This window comes from Megalops cyprinoides, chromosome 4, assembly GCF_013368585.1.
Source record: "Megalops cyprinoides isolate fMegCyp1 chromosome 4, fMegCyp1.pri, whole genome shotgun sequence".
NCBI classification, from domain to species: domain Eukaryota; kingdom Metazoa; phylum Chordata; class Actinopteri; order Elopiformes; family Megalopidae; genus Megalops; species Megalops cyprinoides.
In genome coordinates this window covers 34,167,508-34,195,228 of record NC_050586.1, presented here as the reverse complement: position 1 = coordinate 34,195,228, position 27,721 = coordinate 34,167,508, and the positions used below count along the sequence as shown (strand labels likewise).

Below are 27,721 nucleotides of genomic sequence, written 5' to 3'. Positions count from 1 at the left end.
TCACGTATGTAGGCAGGGAGGATGAGATGAACTCAGGGTTGCTGTGACCCTCTCCCCCCTCTTCATCTTCTGTAACACTTGTATGGGTCTTTGCAGGAGCAGAACTCACAGAAGATAGAGGAACCTGTCACCTCCAAAGGGGTCAAACAAAATTGCAGGTTAGCACCTGATTGTATGACAAAGACCATTATGCCATACAACATTATATTACTACAATGCATACCTGTCACCTTACAGCCACATGTGCCACACATTTGGCATCAATCTCATGCTCACGTAGCCCTCTAAGCATGCCTACCAAGTTAGAAATCTCACTCATGTGACTGGTGTGCAATGCCTCAAGAAAATTCAGTACTGAAGAATCTTTCTCTGTCCAGACATGGCCACAGCATGAGTCCCTTCCTGGAGCCAACCAAGGCTGAGATGTTACTGAAGAAGCAACTCAGAGATGAAGAATATAAGGTATTGGTTAGAGTGTGACCGAATCACACTCCACAGATGTTTTAATATTGAAACAACAGCAAAAAAGTCTTGTGTACCATGCAGCTGATAGTCTCATATTAAAAACTGTGACCAGGGCTACAAAATGCCAATGGTATTGGTAATTATGGGATAGTTTCAATGATGTTTTTATTTCTATGTTCTGATACATTAATGTGCCAAATAAAATAAAACTTGTGCTTTAAGTGCTCTTGATTGTCGCAGTCAGTGAAAGTGCTTGCACCGAGTGCAAGCTGAGCCCTACAGCCCAAGGCATTGCGGATTAAAGTCTGGGCTTTATCATCAGCAGACAATGAATGGGGCTTTGCAGCAGCAGGACATAAGTTAGGGTTGCTTCTGTTGCTCAGGGTCTCCTACCACGTTCTATCCCTCTAGCACCATCCAGCACCTTTGAGTTGCTCAGATGACATCAATGAGAGATGTGCTTATCCTCCTGTCTGTTTGCTCTCCGGTGGTGCATTGTGGTACTTGTAGTGTGAAAAATAGGTGCTGACTGCATGTAATTGTATAGGAGAATTGAACTGGTTGTGCTTCAGTAAATGTAGTGTAGAGGATCTTGCAGTGAGGTGAGCTTAATGTGCAGTTGGAGATTCCAAAGTTGGGGGAAGAAATTGTGCTTCATAATGGACTAGACCCATATACTGTATTTATATAATTTACAACATGTAAACAATTGGAGTTCTTCATTATTGTGGTTTTCATTCTCATTCATGAAATAACATCAAAACGCTCCCCCGTACTAAGAACACTGACCACAGTGTCTGTGATTTTCTCGGTCCGCTGTGCTAATCTGAGGTTCTCCCTGCTGTAGCGTGACCTGCTCGCACAGATTGAGGAGCAGAGGCAGCGTCGGGAGCGAGAGAAGGCGGAGCGGCTGGCGGCGGAGCAGGTGGAGCAGCAGAGGGTGACCTGGGACAGGAGGGTCCCGCAGCAGAGCTCCCTGCTGGAGGTGCAAAGCGGAAGACAGGAGGTAAGCAGCGCGCACATTGCAGACAGTACCCGTGTGTAGCAAAAGTGCTTGGGGCTTACTCTAGAACTGTGCCATCGTCAGACTAAGTACGCCTTTGGCAGTTTTATTTAATTGTGATTTATGATTACTTACCTAGATCTCAGGTACTACCTACAACCTTTCAAAGCACCTCTTGTGCCTTTGCTCCAAAAAAGTGTTAATAACGCACTGTGACTGAAATACACAAGTTATGGGGCTTATGCCATGACACTATTCCCCGCAAAGAGGCAGAAAGACTTCTAATTGCTGGAGGTTATTTGGATTTTTGTGTAAACACACGCATTTAGACCGCAGTGCACTACCGAATTAAGCAAAGCGCATTTTGTTTGGAACTGGGAGGGGGAAAGGGAGGGAAGAAGGGAAGCAGGTGGGGAGAGAACGAGGGAGGGAGAGAGATTAAGTCAGTGCTGCTGTGACCCTTTTCCCCTTTTGCGGATCTTTGTAGGAGGTGGTCTCTCAGAGGATAGAGGAGCCTCGCGCCACCACTTGGGCCAGACATAGTCACAGGTAAAGCACCTCATCCCAAAGCAGCAGCATGCAAATACATACCTGTCAACTCATATATATCATGTGAGACACTTTGATATTAATCTCACATTCACACAGTCATGGCCACAACCATGGCCCCCAGGCCCCACTCAACTAACCATAAATTTTGCTTATGTAGTTTAAAGCTTGAAAGGTATGCAGAAGTGCAGTGTAACTACACTGTGATATTTCAGGAGAGTTTTTCTGTGTTCAGATATCCCCACAGCCTGAGCTCTCTCAGGAGCTCATCCCAGATTGAGATCATGCAGCAGAAACAGCTCAGAGAGGAGGAGTATAAGGTATGGCTTGGAGTGGGAATGCGTCACCCTTCACAAATTGAAAAAAAAAAGTTATGGCTGGTTTTTATCACTTAGAAAAATGATGATAATCAGTTAAGTGCCAAAATGTGATCAAAGGCCAAGACACCCTTAATAATGATAACTGTTTTTGGCTTTATTAGTCTGCTTCCATTGTTCATGGTCGGCTGCCAAAACATTAAACCCTGCCTCATCTTACAGCTTTGAAGCCACATTCATGAACATACACACCATACACTGAGGTCAACGTAGAGTGGCACTAATTTTATTAGGGACTCTAGTTTGATTCATAGACTATTAGACTACATATAGACTCTTAAAATTTCATTTTCCCCTTTTGTTAACAGTAGTGGAATTTTCTACACACCTACAAATTGCTTTCTGTTGACTAACTAGCTGGCCATTGCATCATGCATTTAGCCACAGCAAGGTTGGGACACGATAGCCAGCTCTGTGGTTGTGACGACAATCATTAAACAGTCAGCTAGCTGGCCTGCAACCTTTTGGCTGTCTCTTTTGTCAGCAGTGGTAACAAACTATCCGGCTAGCTACACGTATTGCCATTACCACCTGTGTGGAAATTATGTTTCAGCGTGACTTAGACGCGCAGATGGAGGAGCAGAGACAGCGGCGGGAGCGGGAGAAGGCGGAGCGGTTGGCGGAGGAGCAGAAGCTGCTCAGGGAGATCCTGCAGCCGAAGTCGCCGCTGGAAACGCAGAGCAAAAAACAGAAGGAGGTGAGCAAGGAGGTGAGCGCCCCAGCGCGGCTGACAGGTTCCGTGGCTCACAAGAAGAGGGTGTTGCACACAGACACAATTAGAGGTTTCTAGTCACTGAAGACAGTTTGGTGTATGCATGGGTGAAAACCTTCAGGCCATCTCCTATGAAGAGCGTTGGGACAGACACTGAGATGTAGTCAGGACAGCAGTGACCCCGCCACCCCCTTCCCCCCGATCCTGTGTAACACTTGTGTGGGTCTTTGCAGGAGCAGATCTCACAGAGGACAGAGGAGCCTCGAACCACCAGTGGTGGCAAACAAAACAGCAAGTATGAGCCTCTTTATATGACCAACAAACATCATTCCTGAGGAGGCGTGTGTTAATACATAACTGTCAGCTCACGCATCTCATGAGGCAATTATTTGATCAGCCTTCCCTTCGCCTTAGCCACGCTCCCACTCACCCACCCAGAAGTTTTACTCCTGCTGTTTAAAGCTTGTTAGATATGTGAAAGTGCATGTACAGGGGAGTTTTTCTTTGTTCAGATATGCTCACAACCTGAGTTGTCTCCTGGACCCGGCCCAGGTTGAGATCAACCAGAGACAGCGAGTTAAAAATGGAGATCATAAGGTATGGCTTTAATGTGGGTGGTTGAAACAGATTAGAAACATTAAAATGAACTGTATCTCTTCGATTTTGCACATCCACTGCGCTAAACTGACGTTGCGCCTGTCGCAGCGAGACTTAGATGCCCAGGTTGAGGAGCTGAGGCATCGTCGGGAGAGAGAGAAGGCGGAGCGGCTGGCAGCCGAGCAGGCGGAGGAGGAGAGGGTGATCCGGGAGAGGAGGCTCATGCAGCAGGAGGCCCAGCTGGAAGCACAAAGAACAAGACAGAAGGAGGTGAGCTGTTCATACTATACAGACATCAGAACATGTCCCAGGGCCTTGTTGTTTTACTAATAGCATATATACAGCACAAGTTGGAGTTCACAAGTTGGCCTTAACCACAGCCACACCCTTAACAACTGGCCACAGCCAGTTTGCATTGATGACATTCAGTATGAAACCTGTTGCTTCTTTGTTGCTCAGCCTTACAAGAGACGGATTATGGGTAATATCTGTGCAGTAGTGTGGTCCACAATGGGTGGCCAAGAGTGCCGAGCACCAGTACTTGTATACCAGCTGCTTTTTAGCTACAGAAATCATGATAAACTCCATCCCTATGACCTCTCTATTACTCATTGCTAGAAATGATGTGGGTACCGCAAAGTTTTGATTGAACCAAATACATGCAGAGAGAGAACTAATTAGTGATTTCTACTTACTGTGAGATTGCTTGGGCTGTAATTTGGCAAACGCCTGTCCAGGTCCACATATGAAAAGTGCTGTGAGATTGTGATAAACTCCGGGCTTCTGTGACCCTTGTGTCCCGAGTCATACTTGCATGGGATCTGGCAGGAGATGCACTCACAGAAGCTACGAGGGACTGAATGGAATCCGTCCGAGGAGGCACGGAGGGACAAGAATCAACAGAAGATGCAGAAGGTGTCCAGGAACGGCCACAGCAGCTCCAGGCAATCCCACTACGTGGACAAAAAACCTGCCTCTCCTCAAGGTAGATGAATAGTACAGAAGTTGCCTTAATTCTCTAAAAATATCTCTCCTGTTTAAAAATTTACTGTTTATTCCGATTTTTTTTTCTAGTTTTTCCTCCAGATCACAACAGCTGGGAAGTGCTCACCTACCCAGCAGGCAATTTGGCCAGACTGGACACTATAGCACCCAAGGCAGTGGCTGTCAGGATTGTGTACACAAAAGATGTTGCTGTACAAACAGGTACTTTGCTGTCTCGACTTTTACTATGGCCGCTTGTCCAGCCTTCGGTTTCAGCAGGTTTGTTTAACGAATGGTGCACGCTGTGTCTTTGTCTCTAATTGCAGATCCTGTCGTAGGACTGTGGGAGATAGCCCCCATTAAAGACCATGTGGAGAACAGGTAGAGCTGTCACATGTGTGTAAGGCAGCCTTAGTAGTGACAAACATGGATGAGTCAGTGTAAGTGTTACCTGCATGCATCACACCACAGCTTGCCACCCTCGACCCCCAGGCCACCTTCTCCTCCGGTCCCTGCCCTGCAAAGGCAGCTCCGGGAGCAGGAGTCCCAGCAGTTCACCCGTCGCCCCTCACAAGCGTCTGCCGAGGGGTACGAGATGTCCCCTCCCCCGGCCTCTGGACCCCCTGCACAGGAAGTCTACCTGCATGCGCAGCCATGTGGCCTCTCCTGCAACAGGCCTTCTCCGCCCCCTGTGTGTGACGGACCCCTGCACGCCCCAGGCCACGTGCGGCAGACCATCCAAGAGGGCCTGTCCCAGCTGCATCAGGTAAGGGGGAAAACCACTCACCTCACTGGAAAAGCAAAACTCCTCATCACTTGCACCCCTTCAATTTCAAATCTGAATGTCCCTGTGAGTTTTCACTGCTCACAAACAACAGCTGGGCCCCTTGATTTTGGCAGTGAAGTAAAAACAAAATGAGATTTAGCACTGTTGTACAATACTGTACCTTACTGTTTAGTACAGTTGTACTGTATTTACCATGCACAAGTTGTTTTGGATGACATTTGGTTGAGTAATTGTGTTTTTTTTTCAGGACCTACAACAGAAGCAGAGAGAGCTGGAGATGGCATTCTAGCCTTTTTGACCATAGAGGACCATGCAAAATTTTCTTGTTTTCTCATTTAAATTCTCATCAGAAAAGGCAGCAGGCTTGATGCAGCCATGTTCAGTATATAAGGAAATTAATTAAAATCAGCAGTAAATGACAAACGCTTGGCTGAATTTCTTTTCACAGAATTCTGTTGTTGAGAGATGCGGGCAGCACATTTTGTGCTGAAAACTGTAGCAGCAGCTTGTCTAAGTATTCTGTACTAAGGATTTTCTCCAGAGGAGGCCAACACAACATTAGTTTGCAGCAGTTTTTTTCTACAGGCAACACGCTGGATGTACAAGCTGGATGTAATGGACTGTACTGTTCGGCAAGCAACAGACCTCTGTCTTAAGGTCAAGGAGTTTGGGGGGAGCTGCTGTTAACTGAGTGAGGAATGCACGCTGCCATCTGTTGGATAGTTCGCTGACAGCAGCTGTCAGGCACCACTATCAGATTAGATGCAAAAACCCGACAGATGGCATGGCCTTGAACAGCTGAGCTTTGAACCTGCACTCTACCCACCCCAGTTATCAACCAGCAACCATTTCAACCATCCCAACTCTCCCTCGCTCTCTCTTTCTGTACCCACCCCAGTTATCAACCAGCAACCATTTCAACCATCCCTCTCTCTCTTTCCCTCTCTCTCTCTCTCCCCCTCTCTCTCTGTCTCTCTCATGTTTGATAGAGTTGTTTCTATGCATTACGTTTATAGGTTTGGGTGTGCGCATGTGCATGTGTGTGTGCGTGCATGCCTGTACTAAAAGGATGTCACATTTTTTTCTGAGCCGCATTAACAGCAGAGCATGTAGTCAAAGTTGGTTGCATTGCTCAGCTCTTTGGGACACATTGTAAGAGCAGTGTATTCTGAGATGATACGGGGCCAGAAGAGTCATTGCATTTTTTTCAAGAAGGCATGCTGCATGGAGTGTTGATAAGTATCAATAGCACAAATGAAGTTTCCCCTTCTCACGAACATGTTGACTGTACATTGTGCCTTGCAGTCATTTTGGAGTTTTGCCACTCATAGGGGTTTTTCTCACAAAGATATTTGTTAGGGTGCGGTTTGATGGCAGCAGAATGTGAGAAGGTGTTCCCCACATTGTTAGGAGATTTCCATTCACAGCTTCAGAAATCAGATCTCGGTGTGTGTGCGTGTGTGTGTGTGTGTGTAATTTGTCTGAAGGTAAAATTGCAAAGCGACTTCATAGCCCTTTGTGCTTTGAATGTCTTAAATGAGATTACTTGCAATTCTTGAAGCCACTGAATATATCTATACAAAATGACCTTTCTTTTCTCTATAAAGAGATTTCTGATATTCTGAGATTGCTGATATTCTCTGACATAATGGCAGATGCTAATAGTAGGGAAAATACATGAACCCTTCCTGTTCTATTCCCCTTCTATGCAACATGATTTGACCTGGCACTCTCTGGCCACAAGCCCCATGACAGAGTGAATGTCACCATGAGTAATACTTTGAAATGTTATGTCATTCCTCAGTAATTACTTCAGATTTAGGTCAGATGATTTAATATTTGGCATCAGAGTGATCACGGATAGTCTAATACAAGAGATTAAGGAGGAAAGTTTTTTCATGTTTTGACCACAAGAGGGCATTGCTCACCCGCGTTATTTACTCAAACTGAGTACGAGTGGATAAGGAACGGCTAAAAGGGGAATGAAGCTGACTGGTTGAATTTCTTTGATATTAAGTCTCTGCTTTTCTCCTCTCCTCAAGCCATCACCGCAGTACCTTTCTTCTTTAGTCCCACAGGAATGAGCAGAAAAATGTGCCATGGGCACTGAACTGTTCAATGGCTTTGGAGTCCCTTTAAAGGTCCTGCCAGATGTACTTCTTTCAATATCTGCCCAGCAGGTGTGTTATTACAGCAGCTTTTCAAAGACCTACAGAGAACAATATAACCGTAAACCACGGTGCTTTTGTCAGCAGCGGTATTGACCAAACAACAACAAAATTGCACCTAATACAAGAAGAAAATCCCACGTCGTGCAAAGTGGCTGCAAATTTGGAGACAGTTCATATTTATGTGTGAGAGTTAGAATTAAAAACCTTGGAAACTGATGAAGACTGATTGATAGGAGAGGTGTTAGATGTCTGCACGTGATTATACCAGCATATAATAGGTATATTTCTTTGCTGGCAAGCAAGGCCAAATGAAGTGTAAGATCAAGGTCATTCTCCTCATTCCTCAGTGGTAAAAGCACAAGATCAATCTCTGCTTTATTTACCTTTCCTTTATCATTGTCGATATGCAATGGAAAAACCTTTGATCCCCAGAGGATCTGATATGCAATTGAGATGCAATGGAAAATATACATACAAAGGTCACTTTTGAGAGATTTTATGTTGATAAGGTGTAGTATCTGAATCATGGCTTAGTCTGAGCAATATCTTCTATATACAGAGACATCCAAACATTTATACATTCATAGATCAGTTAGGTGCGGTACATGTCAGTACTGTTTTTTTAACATGCCTCGCAAAATAAAGGAGTTTATCGTTGTGGGTGAGAGGGCGTTACTCCATGGGTGGGGCTGTGACATATCTGATTATCTGTTGTTTCTCACTGTGGTAGCTGTGGAGTGTCTGGAGTATCTCACATTATGCTCTTGGATTATGGATCCTGGCTATCCTAAGAGTAGGAAATGGCTGTATAAAAATCTCATTATGGAAAACACAAGCATGGTGGCTACCAACCTTCTGCCCACTCTATGACAACAGGACCACGCCGTTAGGCCTGCTCAGAAACATTGATGATCCAGAATCACACACATAGAGTGCTACAGCACTCCAAGTGTGACACAGAGGCATTCAATGTGTGACTATGAAGCACAGGTTTTCTGCTGCTTTGCTCTGTCCCTTGGCCCCTTGTTCAAGAGTGGTGCTGTCCATGCATGTCCTGTCACCCTCAGTGCACAGCACCCACGTGTCTGGCATGCAAATTAACACTCACACAGTCCATATCTGTCCTCTCCTGCTTAAACCGGCCTCACCCGAATAATCCCTCACAGCAACAGTCAGCCAAAGCACCTTCTCATCACTTTCAGGCAGTCCCAAGTTCAGAGAAAGATCCACCTTCGGCGTGTGTTAATAAGTCACATTTTAGTGGCCAATGTTGCTAGGAGTCATAGGCCATGACCTCTGACCTTGGTGGTCATCGGGACTCATAGATATGTAAAGTTGAGGTCTAAAAAAACTGCACTATTCCACTAAACAGATGGATTCCAGAGATGATGAAGTGTTACAGTTTACTGACAGTGGTAAATCTGTGAATGGGTTTGGCTACAGGCCATGTGACACGTAACGTTTTACGTTAGTGAAGCCGACAGATGTCTGGAGGGGATAATATTCCATCATTCACGCACTGGGAGCATCAATTCTGCTTGTTCTGCCCTGCTCAGCCTTCCCCATGAAACCATTCTAAAAATCCCAGCATTTCTGTGTGTAGCTGCAAGTTCTCCATGAATACTCATATGTTCTCAGAGGGCAAAAGGACATTCTGATTCTCTTTCACAAGTAACCATTGTAATCACCAGCAACCACCAGTTGACCATGACTTTAATTTTTTTCCCTACACAAAAAAGAGCTAACAGGCCCACCCACAATGCTTTGCAAATCCAACTCATGAGGAGCGCTTCCTGTACTGTATCAAATTACATATGCTTGCATATGTGTGAATACATAGGAATATATAAGCACCTGCATACTACCAGGTGCTTCCTGCACTTATAAATAATCACCACTTCTACCTTCCTGACTGTTTATGACAGATTACCATGAGGCACATGCAATCATAGAGTTAGTCCTAATTAGCCTCAGAGCTACCATCCACAATCATATAATTTCTGCATTACTGTATCCCAGAGTCATCAATGGCATGGCAACATGGGTTTAATAATGCATTTTGTATTTTGTAATTGTTACAAGCATTCAGAGTAGTTACATTTGCACTGTTTCAGGGAATGAACAAGCGCCAAGCAGCAAAAATCTGCTGTAGGTTGAAAAGGTTTCTTTTTTATGGCTTGCTTTTGTAACACATTAACTTTGTATGCAAATCATGGGTTAAAAATTCCAATGGCTCAGTCACACAGGCATCCACAAAATGACCTTTTTTCCTGCTCTGTCACTTACACACTGTAAAATCAGTACAGACTACCCTGCTTTAATGGAATTTAATAGTACAATTTGGCTATGGCTCAGGCATATGGACAGACACTTTTAATACTCGCTATATTTCTTGTTGAATGGATGAAATGATTAAATCTATTGGCTTAAAGAGAACAGAGATGTCTGCTTCTGGTGTATGGAAGCCAAATGTTTCCATTACAGTACAGTTGCTTAGCAGATGTTCTTATGCATAGCAACGGACATGGCTCACTAATTATAGACGTTATCCATTTATACAGCTGGATATTTAATGATTCAATTTGGACAGGGTAAAGCTGCAGTGTTGCCCTGGGGAATTAAACCTGCAGTATTTAGGTTATGAGCTCTCATTCCTTACCACTATACCACACTACACAGTCAGTGTGTGAAATGCTTTGAGCTGGACGGGATTGTATACCTCCAGGCAGCGGCAAAGGTTTGGATCAGCCTGGCCTTTTTTGGCATTGTAAAAGCCTGGTCAATTTAAGTGACCAGTGTGACCCTGGGTGTTTTCTCCACAGTCCTGTGAGCGGGGGCAGCAGCCCAGCTCAGACTGCCTGGTCCTGGAGCCGGACGGCTGCAAGGCGCACCAGCACCCTCGTGCCCCTGACTCCTCGTAGTACATTTCCACAGCAGGAGAACAGATGTCTCATTAACAGCTGTGGTTAAGTGTGTACCAATATAATTATTAATTAGCAGGATTCCTCAGTAGTTTAACAGGCCCTTTGCCCCTGTCCTGAAATGCTACCTACAAACATGAAAATGTGAAAATTTCAATGTGAAGAAGGGCACTGGCATCCATCCGGGGTCTGATCTGATTAAAAAGATCCCTCTCTTTCCCTGTCTGGAGAGCTTGCATGTCAGAGACAGAGAAAAGGAGCAGGGCATCCCCCAAAACACCTGGAGAGGCTCTGATATCCCAAGAGCTGGCCCCAGCATAAAACAATGCAGTAAGACCCCAGGGATCAAACACATCTACTAAGACTTACCTTCAGAGAACTCATCACAAACTTCAAAAGGCAAAAGGCCTGTCAAAAATGTACCAAAATCCCACTGTGATGGAGGCATAGGTGAAACACAGACAGACGTCATATGGTGGTTACTGTGAGATAGACAATTCTTCACAGCCACAGTAGAAACTTCTGGAAGTCCTCACAATAGCTTTAGGGTTGTGGTGGTTATTAGGCCCTCTCAGCAATTACTCTCAGTTGAAAATAACATGTTTCACCGTGCACCTGTAAACACACTGCCAGAGCCACCAGTCAGACATGCAAACTGGCGGTAGGTGACAATGTTTCAGACATAATAATGCCCCTTTTAGGCTCCTTTCTATTTATTCAACAGTTGTTTATGTCTTTATAAATTCTATACCATCCACGGACCTGTCTGGATAGGTAATTCACCAGTTGCTGTAATTTAGATACCTATAATAAAATTCTATAGCAGAAAGAGGTACCTGCAAACAGACATGACATACAGTAAGGATAATAATTGACTGACACACCTCACACATAAGGAGAAATGTAAGACAATGTAAAATGTTATTTTTTGGGTTATTATTTGGCTCGAGCACACTTTCTTTGATGATATATGAACCAATGGACACTCTCAGTGGAGTTGTACCCTTAAACTGCTATTCCCTGTTTTAAACTCAAAAAAGGAGCAAAGAATTATACAGCCTTATTTTCTAAGGACATTACAGGAAGGCAGGTAGATTTAAGAAACATTAAACCGGGTGTCTGACTTATACAGAAACTTTCCTCTTTTAGTGATTGACACAAAATTATGCAGTTTGCCTCTTTTTGGTCACTGTTAAATGCAAAAAACAACCTCAGAGAAATCATTTCACCTGACTTACTTTAAAAAATCTATCCTGGAAAACAGGAAGGACAGAAAAAACACCAGCTATTCTGGGTTATTATTTTCCCACTGTGCTGTACATATGTTTTATAAATTGTCCCTGCAGGAAACAGTGGCGATGATAAGGTTTCAGAGTCTGCTGTGGGCTGTGGATTTCCCACCAATGATTTTTCTTATGAACTCCAAAAAGATATATGTTATATATAAAGAACAAAAAGTTCAGGGTGCACATGTTTCACCAACTCTTCATATTGTGTTATTTTTTTAATGCAGATTTTGAATACTTGAAAGACGTGCTTATTTTAATGTACCATGTGAATGAAGATTTTAAGGTAGGCACAATATATCAAACTGATATAAAATATTTTGCTAAGCAAAAAAACAGAAATATGTTTGATGTGAGTGCACAGGTAGGTTCAGAATGTTTTGTGTTTGTATGTTTTGGATGACAACATTGTTCTTGTTTTGAGATAAGAAGTGGGAGTGGACGTGGGAAAGATCGCATAAATCAATTGTCAATACGCAGTGCAAAATCACTTGCATAATTTTACCATATCCCTCACTTTAAAACATTGGAACTCATTAAAACTCTGGCAGGAGCCTAACTGACAGCAGGGTAAATCTTACAATAACTGCAATCCTGTTGCCAGATCCAGTCCAGGCCTGTGTGCATTTTTGCTGGACTTTAAGATGGACCATGTTTTAATGTTTACCAGACACACAGGTGTACGCTTGATCAAAACAGCAAAGTGACTGTCACTGGTGTTGTGAAGAGTTGTAATGAAATGAGCCATAAAGACCAAATGTTGCACTCTTTGGTTGAGGATAAACAGAAAAGACTCACATTGTGATGAAACCTTGAAATAACTCTTTACACTGCATATACATGATGAATCCTTCTGTTGCACTTTATCTAATCTGTAAAATTTCCTTGGCAAATCATTATAGTTTTATGTTTCTCAGTTTTTCTGAATTCATAGTAGAGTTTCTGCTAGGATTTTTTTCTTGCTGGTCCGGTGTCCGGAAAGAATTTATTTTACCGGACAAATTTGAAACCACGTCACCAGTCACATTTCAGTAACAGTCTATGTTACAAACGCAAATATAATGTACACCTAGGTTGATGAAAGAATGACAACGACCTCAAATCAGTTGACTATTTAATGAACATTAACAATTAAGCAAAAAAAAAAAAAAAATACAGTAACGATTGACCAAAACCTCAACATTAGCTGCTAAAATGTAGGCTATTACGAAACATCTGTAACCTGTAACATCTGTAGCCTGTTTAAAAAAAGGCTAGGCCTAACAGGTAACATTTTATTTTCTCCTTTTTCCATTGTGGTAAAGTCCTCTGCTGCCGTCTTGAAATCAAACGTGTCCAATGTGTCTTTGCAGCTTGCAATGCGCATATGCCGCGTCACTCTCTCCTCCTCCAGACGACTTTGCAGCGCCATCTTAATTCAATTCTGCAGAGAGAAGCCCCTCTCTGCTGGCACGCTTGACATGGGCAGAGCACAGGCAATTTTAGCCAATGTAGCCCAGTTTGGGTACAGCTCGCTGAACTCATAAATAAGCAATCGTTATAGCTAAGTAAATAAATAGCCTTCGTTATAGCTACATTTTGTATGAGCATTATTACTGGACATTTTGACCGGCAAGTTTTTAATTTATCATTTTTTTAATAAATTTTACCAGGCAACAACTGTTAATTACCGGCTAGCAGAAACCCTGCACTGTAGTATTTATGTATATATTATTATCATCATTATTGCTTTACCTTAAGTGTAGTTTTTTCATGTTTTTGATTAAAAAATGAAAAGCATTCAGATTAACATAAATATAAAGCTGCACTGAGACTGAATTCTGATTGTGTGCGTCCATGGATTGCTCAGCAGACACCTATCAATGAAGCATCATGAATACCTGTCATAAGGTCACAACAGCAGCACCTGAGACTGAAACTCACAGCCTTTTGGTTTCAACGCCGTCTCTTTAAGCAGTGTGCTGCACCATCGCTGTTATTTGACACTCCTGCCATTGATGTCTGTGGTCCGTTCTGGTCACAGGCTTTTTTGCCAAAATACCCTGATCATTCCCCAAGGACTGAAATGCCCGTTTGTACTTTTCCAGCAGAGGGATGTTGGCTGATATGTTAGAAAAAAAACAAATGAAGTCAAGGGCAATTTACAAGGGCCCTTATTGATGTCTCTGTTTCATATCTCCAGGTCAACAGGTGCACACTGTGACAATGAGCCAGTGCCCGCAGGTCAAGAATACCTTTCGGTGAATGACTCCACAGTGAGAAGCACCGTAATATGCATCATCACTGCAAAATGAGAACTGAGCATTCAAAACCAGTGTTGAATGGCTTTTTGCATTGTTTTTTTCACCCAGTGATTGATACAAACTGTTTTCTCCTGTGAGCCTGCTTGCATAATTGCACATTATGTGATGTTGAATGGGCAGGAGAAGACAAACGCATCAAAGGCTTTCAAACAATTACAATAAAAACTACCATAAAACCAAAAAGGTGTGAGCTGCTGTATGAACTGCTCATTTTTCCACGGTGTGAAAGGCTTGTAAAACCAGAAGGAGACCAGGGTGGAATGTTTTAGTCCTTCTGAGGCATGAAACAGACGTGGACCAGGTATGCTTAGCATCACCACTGTAATTGTCTCTCAGACTGCTGTAGCACTGACTTCACAGGGAAAGCCACTCAGCCGCCCTATCTGAGTGCCCTCCCTAAGCCCTGTGCTCACAAGGGCGCACATCTGTCAGACTATTCAAGGTGGAGTTAATGGTGCCTTTTTTCAGAAGAATATGTCATTTATAATTATCATGGCTGACAAACTTATTATCGTTTTGTGACTTCTTTACTTTGTAAATGAAGAATTCTTCTCAAGCAATAAAGGATGAATATCACAGAAGCAGGGAGTGAAAGATTTTCCTCAATGTTTCTTCAAACACAAACAAACTAAATGACTTCCAATGGCTGCTCACATTAAATTCAAGACCCTGCTCCTTCCTACCTTCAGACCCCCACACAAACTTTCTCTTATGCAACCTCTGGTCATTTGGTAGCTCCTCCCCTCCCGAGCCACATGCCAAACTCACATTTTCCTTCAGCGGTGGTGATATGACCTACCTGCAATGGTCAGAAGCAAAACATACTCAGACTTTACCTGGATTCCCACAGCTTGGAGATGTCCTGTGCTTAGTACTCAGCATCTGGTCACTCTGCCCCAGGGTGGAATCTGAAATAGTATAATGTAGCCTTTACGATGAATTCAGTAGTGTAATGCAAGGTAACATTGGTCTTATGGATCATGGTTTGGCACCATGTGAACACTATGATATAAGATAATGTTGATCTCAAAGATTATTATTAGGCTTAATGTCTATTTTGGTAGCTATGGTGTGGACATACTGCTCTTCAGGATGATTGTGATGCACTATGTGTATGCTAAAACAGTTACTGTTAAAGCTTATATTGTAGCAGTGTTTCAGGCTGCATTCTCATTTACTTTATTATTGGCTGTTCTGTGTGTTCCCGTTGCTGCTGTGATGGCCTTATAAGCCACTCTGGAAAAGAGTGTCCATTAAATAAATGAAAAGTCAATGAAAGAGTAAAACATCTGAAACAACATATGAAACAATAAAACATCATATACTTTTAGACTAATGACATTAAGCAAGGAATGTTCAGCAAGTGAGGAGTTAGTAGGTGTCTATCCTCCTCTAGAACTGCATTATAAATCTGTACCATAGAATAGTGTTCATGAGGACATCATCCATCCAATGACAACACAACCTGCCCTTTTCCTCCATGCTGTATAAAGTACCATTTTTTGGGAGAGATACATAGAAAACAGCTCTTGAATGAACCATTTGTTGACTGTGAAGTTCATTTAACATTTCAAATAACTACTTTAATTTGAAATGAGCATGCCCTTTCCATACTCTGGCTAATTACATAACTGTAACATGATAGCTAATTAGGTAGCTATTGTAGATATCAATCCATCTGACACTATGACCATACAAGTCAGTTTGTTACCAAGCTAGACCTGGTGTAACGAGTATTTATCAACCAGACATGTCATTTCTTATATATTTTTGACAAGCTAATTACATATTTTGAAAGCTAGTCAGCTAGCAATGTGACATGGTGACATACTTCTTGTACTGTACAGAGTCTAGCTCATTCTCTTCACAAATTCACTTGGCTTGAATACCATATGTCATATGATTTGAAAGACTGTGTTTATATGTACCTAAAATTAGCTCACATATGATTCTACCCTATGGTCTGGTCTCAACTGCTTTGCCTTTGAAATGAAAAAAATTAATTTTGCATCAAGAACTGGTTGCTATATAGTCACGCTACAAGCTAACATTATTCGTCAGAAAATTACCTGGTATCCAAAACTGCACATTAAACATCAAAAGTATTATTAAACATCACAATTCCAGAACTGATTTTATTTTGAAGCAGGGAAGGTTTTAGATGACAACTCCCTGTTACAACACCACCACAGTGTTATGTAAGCCTTTGCCTCTTAAATTCAGAAAAGGGTGTCAGTGAATCTTTGACTTTCTGCTGATGAAATTTTCTTTGGTGATGGAATCACCTCCTGCACATTATTCTTTCTGTCATGTTGGTAAGCCACTGAAAGGCTCCTTGGCTCAAATGCAAAATCATGATTGTCAGCTGGGGTTGTATTCAATTACTATTTTTGTAATGTGTCCACAAAACAAGTAGATCATTCCTGTAGTCTCTTCCTAGTAGTTTAACATAATTCAGTGAATTCTGGGAATAATGGTAAAGATTGGCTCAGAATCATCACGCATTTCATTTGCCAATGTTTTCATCCCAAAGAAGATACAACTGTGGGGGGACTGATCTCAGTAGCTCCCTTTCATGGGCAGCTACTTGTCAGGCACTATGTCAGGCAAATCATTAATTCATAACTTGAATCCAATTCCTTCTGCTTGTATTTGTGGAAAACTCACTCTCAGGCTGCTGAGTATAATACAAAGTTCAAAAATTAAGTTATAAAGTTATAAGAACAATGTGAAAGGTGTTCAAGGAGCTGATTAGTTCAACTGGCAAAGATAGAAAATGAAATAGTCACAAGCACAAGATTGGATTTCATGTTTCAGAGAGACATTACAGCCTGCAAGGTCTGCAATCATACCCAACAATATATAATGTTTCACCCTGTTTCACCATCACCTTGGATTAAAATATTAAGGCACACGGCATTATTATTTTGGCCTCCTTGAGCCTTGTATAGTTGAATCAAAGGCCCTATGTATTCTTCATTTCCATCTGAACTGCCCTGTCTTATATTTCCATTTGGGCTGACCATGTGAGTTTCCCCAGCACAGCAGAAGAACATACCCTAATGGTTCAGAAAGAAAACCTAACCATGCTTTGTTAAATACAGGTACTCAACCTATAATGAGAGTGTAGTCTCTCGTTAAAGAGAGACGATTCAGTGTCCCTTAAAGAACTGAAAAAAAAATCTCAATTCACAATTTGTGATCATATCGTGCACACCTCTAGAGCAAAAAAAAAAAAAAAATACTGTGTCTTTTTGGGTTGGTGATGTTACTGTGTGACCATCACCACATGCCATCAGACAGCTGATTTTTAGGCCTGATCCAGCCCCATGGCACATATGGTCACCGCCGCAGGGGAAATCTCCGGATGGATGGCTGATCCTCAGAAGGTCAACAGATAAGGCAGGGATGATTTTCCCTCAGCTAAGCACTCCCGCACTCAGACCTGCATAGACCAGGCATGCCACAACAGGATTTGTATATAAAACTAACTTTGCTAGTTCTGTTTTAATGTAGTGGTGAGGAGCAGAGTTTGTAACTCAAAGGTTTCTGGTTCAGTTCCCAGGTAGGCCACTGTTGTTTTACCCTTGGGCAAGGTACTCAGTCCAATGGTGTAAATAGATAACATGTAAAGTGTGTATGTCACTCTGGATGAGATATTCTGCCAACGTAATGTAATAATGTTAAAAATATATTTAATTTTGAATCCTTACCTTTTACCCCAAGTCCTTTACTTTCCAAAGCAAGTAATTAATTCTGCTACATATTCACTTGGGTGGAATATTACTTAAGTAATATTAACAACAATGCTGCTTGAGGGTAGTGTACAACAGGATGTACACGCCAAAGTAACTATGACCATGCAGGAAACAGGTTCTCAGGCCTAGGCCATTTCTGTTTCATGGGACTTCCCATAAGATTTTTGCGAAAGGACACTTGCCTAAATAGAATATGGAGTCAAAATCATTGTACTGTGCAATTACAAAAAAACTAAAAGCAACCAAACAACCAAGAACTGCAGAGGTCATGTATTTGTCTTTGAGGGACAGTAGAATATACTCTGCCAAAGTTTTTAAAAATTGTCAAAAGCGTACAATTTTATTACCAATTTTAGTCTTTGTAAATGTATGTGTGTGTATGTGTATAGTATTTCTACTACAGACACAGTTATTATTCTTAGAGTTATTATTTATCTATTTTTTGAGGCAGGTTATTTTTGTCATAGACATGCTTCATGTTGGGTCAAGTTACAGTTCAATTATTGGCCAGCCCTGTGACTTCCTCTAGTGACAACTGACATAAATGTGAAGCAGCCATAGCCTTGTGTCCACAGCCAGCTAGTTTCGCTCCATTTATCCTGAAGTGAACCGTAGCTGAATGCAGGTGGACCTGAACACCGCAATTTCTCATGCCTCAAGTAAACGAGCCTCGCTGTCATGTTCTTCTGTGTGGCTCAGAGCTTCCATGTTTGTTAACATTATCTGTCATTAGAAAAATCATGATCGTTTTATAAACAGTAAAGTCAGAGGGGGTTGTGACAGGTGACAGAAAAGAAAATGAATCATTTTACTTGTGTGAATAGGGCAATTTCCTGTACTCTTAAAGTGACATGCATGTTCAAAAGACCTGTCACCTCTTGGAAAACATCCACACACACTGCTGGATGCAGAATTGATGCTCTATGACCCAGCTTAACTTCTAGTAACAGCATAAACCTGACAAATATCCGAACAGCCTGAGGTGCCAGTTCCTGCTGTGTTGGCCTGTATCTGAAACAATACAGAGAAGCAACATCAGTTGTATGGTATACTGCAGGTAATTTAAATAAATCTTACACCACCTGTTCCCTTAAAGCCACACAGACACACACTTTCACTCCAAAGGGACATGTCAATGGAATTTTAAAATATTTTATGGGTCAGTAATATAACCTTCTTTTTCATGAAGATGCTTTCTCTTTGTTTACAGTCAGTATGACACAAGTTTTGGGGGCCGGTCAATAACCAGACATCTTGTGTCCTTCACATCCATTATATGACATTTCTGTGAGCTGGGATGGGGGGCCACTGGCTTATAGTTTGTGCAAAACAGTCTGATGGCATTATCTTAATTTGACAGCCAAGACATTATTAACAGGACTGCTGTTATGACTAAGATTGCACTATAATGAAGAGAAAACAACCCTCTTACAAAGATTGTGTGTATGTTGTGTCCCCCAAAATGCTTGTATCTTATAATGGTGATAAGAATAAGAATAAGAATAAGAATAAGAATAAGAATAAGAATAAGAATAAGAATAAGAAGAAGAATTGTAGGAATACTATTTGATCTGTATTCTCACATCTCCCATACACCATACTCATGTTTATGTATGTTTATGTTCTGGGCATCGGGACGAAACGTGAAGTACTGAAATATGTAAGCGAGGACGTGCCGAAATAAGCGTTTACTCAATATATAAAATGTTAACGTTTACACTGTAGATCCTGAGGGGATGAGTTTAGAGCTATTTACGATGCATGTTAATTTCCTGCTTTATGGAACTATTTACCTTACATTCGATACTAGTAAAGGTGGACATTGTTTGGTGTTAGCTCAAATGTTTACGTTCTTTGTTATTTTCCTTCCTTCTTTCAAATCCGGATGACATCACACAATTACTCTTTAACACGCTGTTCAATTTTCTACAATTATTTTCTCTATTTTTTTTTTACCCAGCAGATGTCGCTCTTTCACCAATTACTGAGGTTAAATGGTGAAGTAGAAGTACAAGTGCAGTGTTCCGAGGATAACATTATGACAATTATAGAAGCGTTTGGATATTACTATATCAGGACAGCTGTGATGATTTGCCTTTTAATAATCTGGGGAAACATTTCTGAGGAATGGCGATTTTTGAGAGGTTTCATGTCAAAATTTAATGTCTGAACAAACTTAACGAAAATTAGTTTTATTATCAGGGACATTTCAAGTTCTATTATTTTTAACCTGTGAATGTTTATTTGAAAACATTTGAAACGCGTTGCAGAATATATCGTATATATTTGAATATTAATATGTTATTGCAAATTAGGCTGACATCGCAATACACGGGTTATCCATGTTTTCGTAACTAACGATACCTCAGAGGTTGTTATACTTACATGCACACAACAATTACCGGGGATATTTGCTCGCGGTCTTGACTGTATTACCTCTGAGCTACCACAAATCTTTTATTGCAGAGACAACCCAGGACGGCTTTAACTCTTTTGAGGTCTGGTCGCAGCCTCCCACTTGTGGCGTGACGTTGGAAGAGGGATGGTTCTTTAAATATGGAAAATAGACACACGTTGAACAACACTTCGTAGTAGGCTACTTCCATGCAGGCAACATTAGACGCGGCACATGCCGGCGTACAGAAAGAACTTGAGGTATTCCAACATTGTCTCCCCATCAAGTGGGCTCTTTGCGTTTGTGAATTTGGTTTCAAGTTTTTTTTTCTTTCTTTTGTGTATTTTGTGGATCTGACTGTAATGTTGAAAGTACTCCCTGTGTGTGGTTAAACTTTAATCCTGGAATTCATTGCTGCGCCTACTACATTAGGACTTTATAACGTGGAAAAAAAATCACCTACCAAAACAATAAATGTAATTACGCAAAATCTGAAGGGACAGATAAGATAAGACGCAACTCCGTCACTCCAACTGCAAGCGGAGTAACACACTGGACGGCGACTTCGAAGAAATCGCCAGGGGTTGAAGACGTTTCAAAATGAGCAGCGACAAGAACAAGTAAGAGACCGAATTTTATTTGAAGTTGCATCACTATACATGTGTTTTTTTTTACCCGAAAGTGAATACAATTGAATGTATGTTTTATTGTGTGCACGACACGTTTTAATGATTTGTATCAAATGTCAAAAATCTAAACAGAATTATATACAGAGTATGTAAAAATTAGTTGTAACTTAGATAATGCATCTTTTTCATATTTCAGCTTAATCGTTATGCTGTGGAAATGCATGGCACAGGGAAGAAGAGTGTTTTGCTGCCAGGTCGGGACAGTATTTATAGGCATAGTTTATACAGGCGATAAGAACAAAAAAATAAATGGTACCGGGGAAGAAATATGCGAAGAGAAGTTGGATATTGGCTAAGAAAATTGAACTGTAAGCAGTTTGGAGTGAGTATATGAGCACTGCAAGGAGTTCTATGGAAATGTCATTGAGCAGAGTGGTGTGGCTACCGTCAAAAAGATAATGATCTAAGGTAAAAAGGTAATGAATGGCAAGTGCATACCTTTAGACCTAACCTGAAATGTGGACTAATAAAATGATGTTTGCTCTATGCTGTTTGGAAGTATTACAGCAGCCATTTTTAGCCCAATGTAATACTACTACTACTACTACTACTAATATATATATATATATATATATATATGTTTGCGTGTGTGTGTGTGTAAAAGGCAAACATTTCTAAAATGGAAAGCTACAGTTAATGTAGCCTATTTGTGCATGGAAAACGTGAACAAGCACAGTACTTGGTCGCAGATCTCGCTATGAAGCACGTGACAGAACAGTAAACTAATTTCTATGGAGGGCCTATCACAATGGATCGCAAGTACGTCCCCCTCAGTGCAAGGATGGCAATGTAAATATCCAATTTATTCATCTACTGGAATGATAGGTGGATGTTGCTTTTGATAATTTTACTGTGGAAATGTACACCAATGTTACGCCCTTGGGTTTTTGTAAAGGGATTTCAGCACGACATTACCTTTTTCCGATGAAAAAAGATGTGTCGTGAGGTTTCCTCTTTCATTACAAGAGTAGCGTTGCAGCTTTTTCAATTTTCAATACAAAATTTCAGTAGAGAAAATCTTACATTTGATTTAGTGTATGTCAAATTTGATTTTTAAATGACGAGAATCTCCCAGAATCATGGACTGTAGTTTCTAAGTCCATGAAATCTTCATAAGTTAAAAGGCGAGGATATTTAAGTATTTAATATAAAGTTCACTCAAACCTTGGAGTGTTGCGCTGTATACACAGAGTCTGTCATTTCATTGAAAGCACAGTTTAAAGGCAAACTGGCAGCTTGAGAGACAGGCAATAGAAGATAAGCTATCAGTAATATGCATCCGAAGATTTCATGGGCCGTTCCATGCTAATGGTAAACCTCTAGGAGTCACCCATCTCAACATATGCTAAAATGAGTCTTCTTGGGCCTGCTAAGTTCAGCAAAGACTTTCTTCTTGGAATCTCCTATATTTCTGTGAAGTGGAAAAAGATAAGCCCAGAAGTGGAAAAAGTAACCTCAACACTTTGAAACTCAGTCTGGTCTCGCTTTGATTGCCACCATCATGAGTAATGAATGAGATAGATTTAAACTGATATCTGGAATGGATGCATTGGCAATTCCACATTTCACTTCCAGACTGCAGTGTTGTTCACAGCAACGAAACCATGGCAAAGGATAAGAAGCAGACAGAGCAAATTTCACCTAAGGATGTAGTCTCTGTTGTGAATGATCCTGTTCTGATGTTATATGCAGAACTGATGTACTTGCATCTTTAATGTAAAACAATCTAATGCAGTCATAGGACCCCTATCAATAAGAATAAATGTGGAGAGAAACCAACAGCAAGGTTTCCTCTTAGGGTGTGATTCTGTTGTAGGGAATGAGATTGTCGATGTGATATGTGCAATGGCCAGTGCACCTGTTCTGCATATGAATTCTGGAAAACCTCATTCATTGTAATAGCAACACACCCTTTTTAAAGTGAAATCTCTTTCCCTCCTGGTTTCTCCCTCAATTGCATCTTGTTCACAGCGGCCCTAGTGTGATGAATGAGATCGCTTAATTTGTTCTGTGTAATTGATGCGTTATTGATTCCACAGATCAGCTCAGAATGACCATGAAAGTATTTCGGAGTTATTTTAAGACTGGCCCCTAATGATACAATGCATCCCAGCAACACTCATGATTTGTGATTTCTGTCAAAGGTAGGGCTGGGGTTTTGTTTGGTGTGATTGTATCATTTCCACAGTTCAAAGTAATGTCAGTGTAGTGAAGAATTTTGGATGATGTATTCACATTTCACTTGTTCAGCCAATCAGACTGGAGGAGTACTTAAAGTTGCTTCAATTTACAGATGATGTTATTTTGTCTTACTATCAGTGGGTACATTTTTCTTCACCTGGTCCCTACTTTTTATATTGTATTGCATAATGATTTACACATAAACAGCTCTCAGCAGATAATACTGATAATTATTGTCCTTGAATGCAACAGCAACAGAACTGTCCTTTTTCACTTTAAGGTAGTCGTTTTTACCCTCCAATGGCCTAATTAACCTATCTGTTCTTTTTGTAAGATGAGATTTCTATTTGAGGCCTTGGCCATTTCATCTTTTGATTTCCCCTGAAGGCTCAGGGTGAGGGATTGATCTGGTATGACTCGTTGTGGCACGCAACCTTAATGACATTTCCATGTGATTTTGCCACTGAGACCTCCAGTTACTTAGATCTGCGTCTGCCTATATGTTTAGGAAACCGCTACATGCTGTAAAACCCATCACTGCCCCTTTATCTGGAGAGTGTACTGAGTTAGTGACAACAGTCAATTATTTTCTTTCTGGAAAGCCATAGACATCATGAATCCAAAACAAGGTCATGCACATGATAGTAGCATTTTAAGACTTTTTCCTGTATTTGTTTATTCTAGATTATTTGTGCTGGCTCACAGTTTGAAGGATCTGTGTAATGGTGACTATGATTTCTAAGTTTGACAGGTTTTTTCCAAGCAAAATTTGAGATGGATGAGCTGTGAAGTTTGTAGACTTGACAAGGTATGACCCTACTAGTGTTTGCAATTTCCAGTCTCCTTGTGGGTTTGGTGTCACTGAAATTTGTGTAGCTGAGCTGCATCTGTGTATAAAATTGCAGAAAAATAAAATAATAAAATAATAAAATCTTTAAGAGCATTGTTTCTGTCCAGTAAAAATGGTGTTTCCTTCAGTGAGTCAAAAAAAGAAAATTTAACTACATCTTTTGTTTGCAGTTAGTTTTGTTTTAAGTGAAGTATTCGTCTTCCGGAATTACCCATTGATAATACATAACAAGTGGAGGTCAATTTTGGGTTGAGCTTTGCTGTGGACTCCGAGCCTGTTATAGCACTGATTGTTCCATAGGTGGCAATGGAGTTGGTGAGAAGCACACAGGGTGTTTAAAAGTAGCAGCTTGCATTACGCTCTGCATATGGGTGTACTTAACATTAAAATAGATCTGTGATGAAAAAATTATGCACATATATAGAAGTCCATTCAGATGCTATGTTTTTACGAATCACTCTCTTCACACAAGAAGTGTGAATTGTACAAATAGTAGTTGACTGTTGCCATAACTTGACATAACCTGCTATAACTTTATAACCCTGATTCCAATACCCTGATGCGATTATATTTTTTATGGTTGGCCATACTGAAGTAGGCCCCCTCTTGGCCTGGAAAACCTTGTCTTAGCAACAGTGTGTGGAATGTCATTTCTCCTGCTCATTGTTTTGACACAGTTTCATCTCTGTATCCTCTTAAAGCATGTCATGTTTTCACAGTGCTCCGATCGTAAGCCTGTAACGCAGGTGAAAAGAAAATTTCAGACGCATTTGTTTTCGGGCCATGGTAAATTTTTCTATTGTTCCTGCTTCTCTCCAAAGCTATACCTAGAGAGCCAGTGTCCGCAGAAATGCCAAATTGATGAGCCTGACTCTCGTGATTTTGGCTGCTTTGCTCTACCTCAGAATGAAACCCACATTTTATTTATTTTGTTTTTTTTTTTTTTGTAAACGGAATGCTTAATGTGACCTCTCCTTGGACTTCTGTCACAAAATTTCAAAATGGAATGAAGTAAGTTACGCAAACGGTTCAATTCAGTGCCTGAACGTGCAGTGTCTGCACGGTGCGTGAGAGACGATTTCAGCTGGCTGCTGCTCAAAGCAGTGGCAAGGGAAGACATGTGAGTAGGAGGGGTCAAAACACGTGCATTTGCATATTTCCCAGTCTCCTCCATCACCGCACTGCTACCTCTCTGCTGGTGCAAGCCAACATTCAGGTGGTCAGGGGTGCCTGTCCCTGTGGATACTGTACGTCGTCAGGAAATTGGCAATGACCTGGAATAAGAATGAAATATGTCTTTTGCAATACAGTTTTTACGTGGGCATTTTTTTTTCATTGTTAGCAGTGTATCCCCTGTTTCAATTATTGTACTTTCTCATTCTGCAGTTTTAGAACTTTTAATCATCATGACACAGCTGTATTTCACACCTTATTGCCTTTATGTCTCTGAGCAGCCTGTCAGTTAAGGTTGTGTCTCCTGCTGCTCTGCAGCCACCATCAGCAGATATCAGGAGACCTGGATTCCTGGAGTGCTGTATCTCCAGCATTTAAGCTGAAAGCTGAACTTTGTACCTCAAGCTAAGGCAGCAGTATGCAGCCCGCCGTCTAAATGCAAAGATAAACGCAGGTAATGCCGCTGGATTACGTTTCCGATGAACCGACAAACGCGGAAAACCTTCGGATCGCCCTCGTGTTTTTCTTAAAGCTTTCCCGTCACGGAAAGAAAGGCATAACATAATGATTTCTTTAAGCCAGAGGAAATTCAATACGGGGAGCTTAACCAGGTCCCAAGCTAAAAGCTTTCCTTTTTCTTTTTTTTTTTTCTAATAATATCACTTACCTATAAGTCTCTTAGTTTACCCTGGTGCTTCTGCTCAAGCTGTGTGTTTCAGCCCTGGCCAGCCTCAGCGCAGTGGTGTGGGAAAGGCTCTTCCTGCTTAGCGGCAGGAGATTTGTGTGTTTGAAAGAGGCCCTCTATCAAAGTGTCACCTCCACCCCCTCGCGGGAGTGCTGTGGAATGTCCTGTGGCTGTGAGAGTGGACGTTGTTTGACGCGGCCAGCGGCTTTGTGCGCCGCGTCCTCAGAGTGAAGCCTTGACACTGACCGGCTGGGCCCCTGGAATTACCTGATACCCATCTTTTAGTGTGGATTCTCCACGCTCCTCAATAGGCCGATCTCTTCTGGGAGGAACAGGGGAGCAGAGGGGTAGCGTTTTGCTACCGTACGCCAGGGTATCATCCCCTGCTCGACAGCGCAGAAAAGGACAAAGCCCTGCTTGTGGTCTCAGATCCCTGTGAGCCCCGCCTTTAAATCAGTTCAGCATTTTATTTTCTTTTTTTGAATGGTCTTAAGAATACGATACACTGAGTCATTGTGTTCTTGTGTACCGAACTGACCCTCTTTATGCGTGTTGTCTGAGAATATTGTATTATACGTATGACGAGTGTTATACGTATGATGAGTCTGAGTGGAACTCTATCAGTTTGCTGAATCACATCGACGCAGAATCTGTACCGAGGCAGGGTTCTCATGGGACATGTAGATTGAGCTGCGTTATCTGAGGAACAAGTTGTATCCTTCCTGTTTATGTTTATTTTCCAGTTTGCATATTCCTCATTAAAGTCATTAGTTGTCCCAAGCACAACGTGGGGGAGGTGTGGGTTTAGTGCACAGTGTTTCGAGGGTGTGTTCCTGTCTCATCACGCAGTTTATTGTCCATGGTTAATTTCTCTCAGTGTACCCATTGAAAACCTCAGTGCCTCTGCTGCAGTGGCTGGGTGTCATGGCAGTCGAAGTTCTTTTTTCCTGTTGAGGTGACGTTTCTCCACCGCTTACCTCTGCCCAGTGCATTGTGGGTACAGATGGCATCCCTTGCAGGAATTTTTCACCCCCTGCATGTGTTGTGCCCAGGTGCACAGAGACCCCATCTCTTTCCTGTGCCTTGGACAGCGGCTGGGATTGGGCGAGACCCTGTGTCATGAGTGATGTAACCCGACCCAGGAAGAAACATCCTGAGAGACACATTCCTCTGAGACCGGGAAAACAACAAAAGGTGACACTTAAAAGATGCACCCCCCTTCTCTGTACATGCCTACAGTATGTGTTCATTAAACACTGATCTCTGCTTTCGGCACTGGCTGAAGTGGCCATGTCTCTGCACCTCATAGGAAGGTGTCTTGGAAAATCCAAGCTGGCTCATCTGCATAAGGGTGTCGGCTGGCTGTCTGGCTTCAGTCAGGGTGCCCTGAACCTTGTGCAGGCCCAGCCTTGGAGAGCCTGCTGCAAGCCTTTTTGCTTTTAACGCTGATGCACAAAAGAACAGGAACAAATGCTGTCTTTGTTGTGGATATCAGTGTACTGTGATAGATTTTGCCTCATGTCCTGACTATGTCTGCCCCACCCGTCCAAATCCCCTGACGTTGGTTTGCTCTTTTAAATAACATAGGTAGCCTCCCAGGTGGAGACTGGGCTGTTGGCTTTCAGTGATATCTCAGAGATGTGTGAGCATCGCGCAAATGTTTACACTTGAAGAGGTCACACTGATTGTTTCCCGTCCTCCAGAGTGTCTGAATCGTACGCTGACTCTGGATATTACGGCAGCATTTTACTGTGTTCACATTCTCTCCTACCTGTAGTGTAACATAATTGTGATTGGCCCCGGTGCAAATATTTTTTCTTGCCCCCCCTCGCCCC

General features: G+C 41.8%; 1 protein-coding gene across 3 annotated transcripts in view; it reads left to right on the top strand.

Moving 5' to 3' along the window:
* Positions 1-20,875: 20,875 nt before the first annotated feature.
* Positions 20,876-27,721, top strand: part of slc4a4a (solute carrier family 4 member 4a) — a 72,407-nt gene continuing 65,561 nt past the window's right edge. For all 3 annotated transcript variants that reach the window (XM_036527822.1, XM_036527821.1, XM_036527823.1), the window contains exon 1: positions 20,876-20,928. In XM_036527822.1, coding sequence (XP_036383715.1) covers positions 20,909-20,928 — 20 coding nt within the window. In that variant the 5' untranslated portion in view covers positions 20,876-20,908. The remainder of the gene's footprint in view (positions 20,929-27,721) is intronic.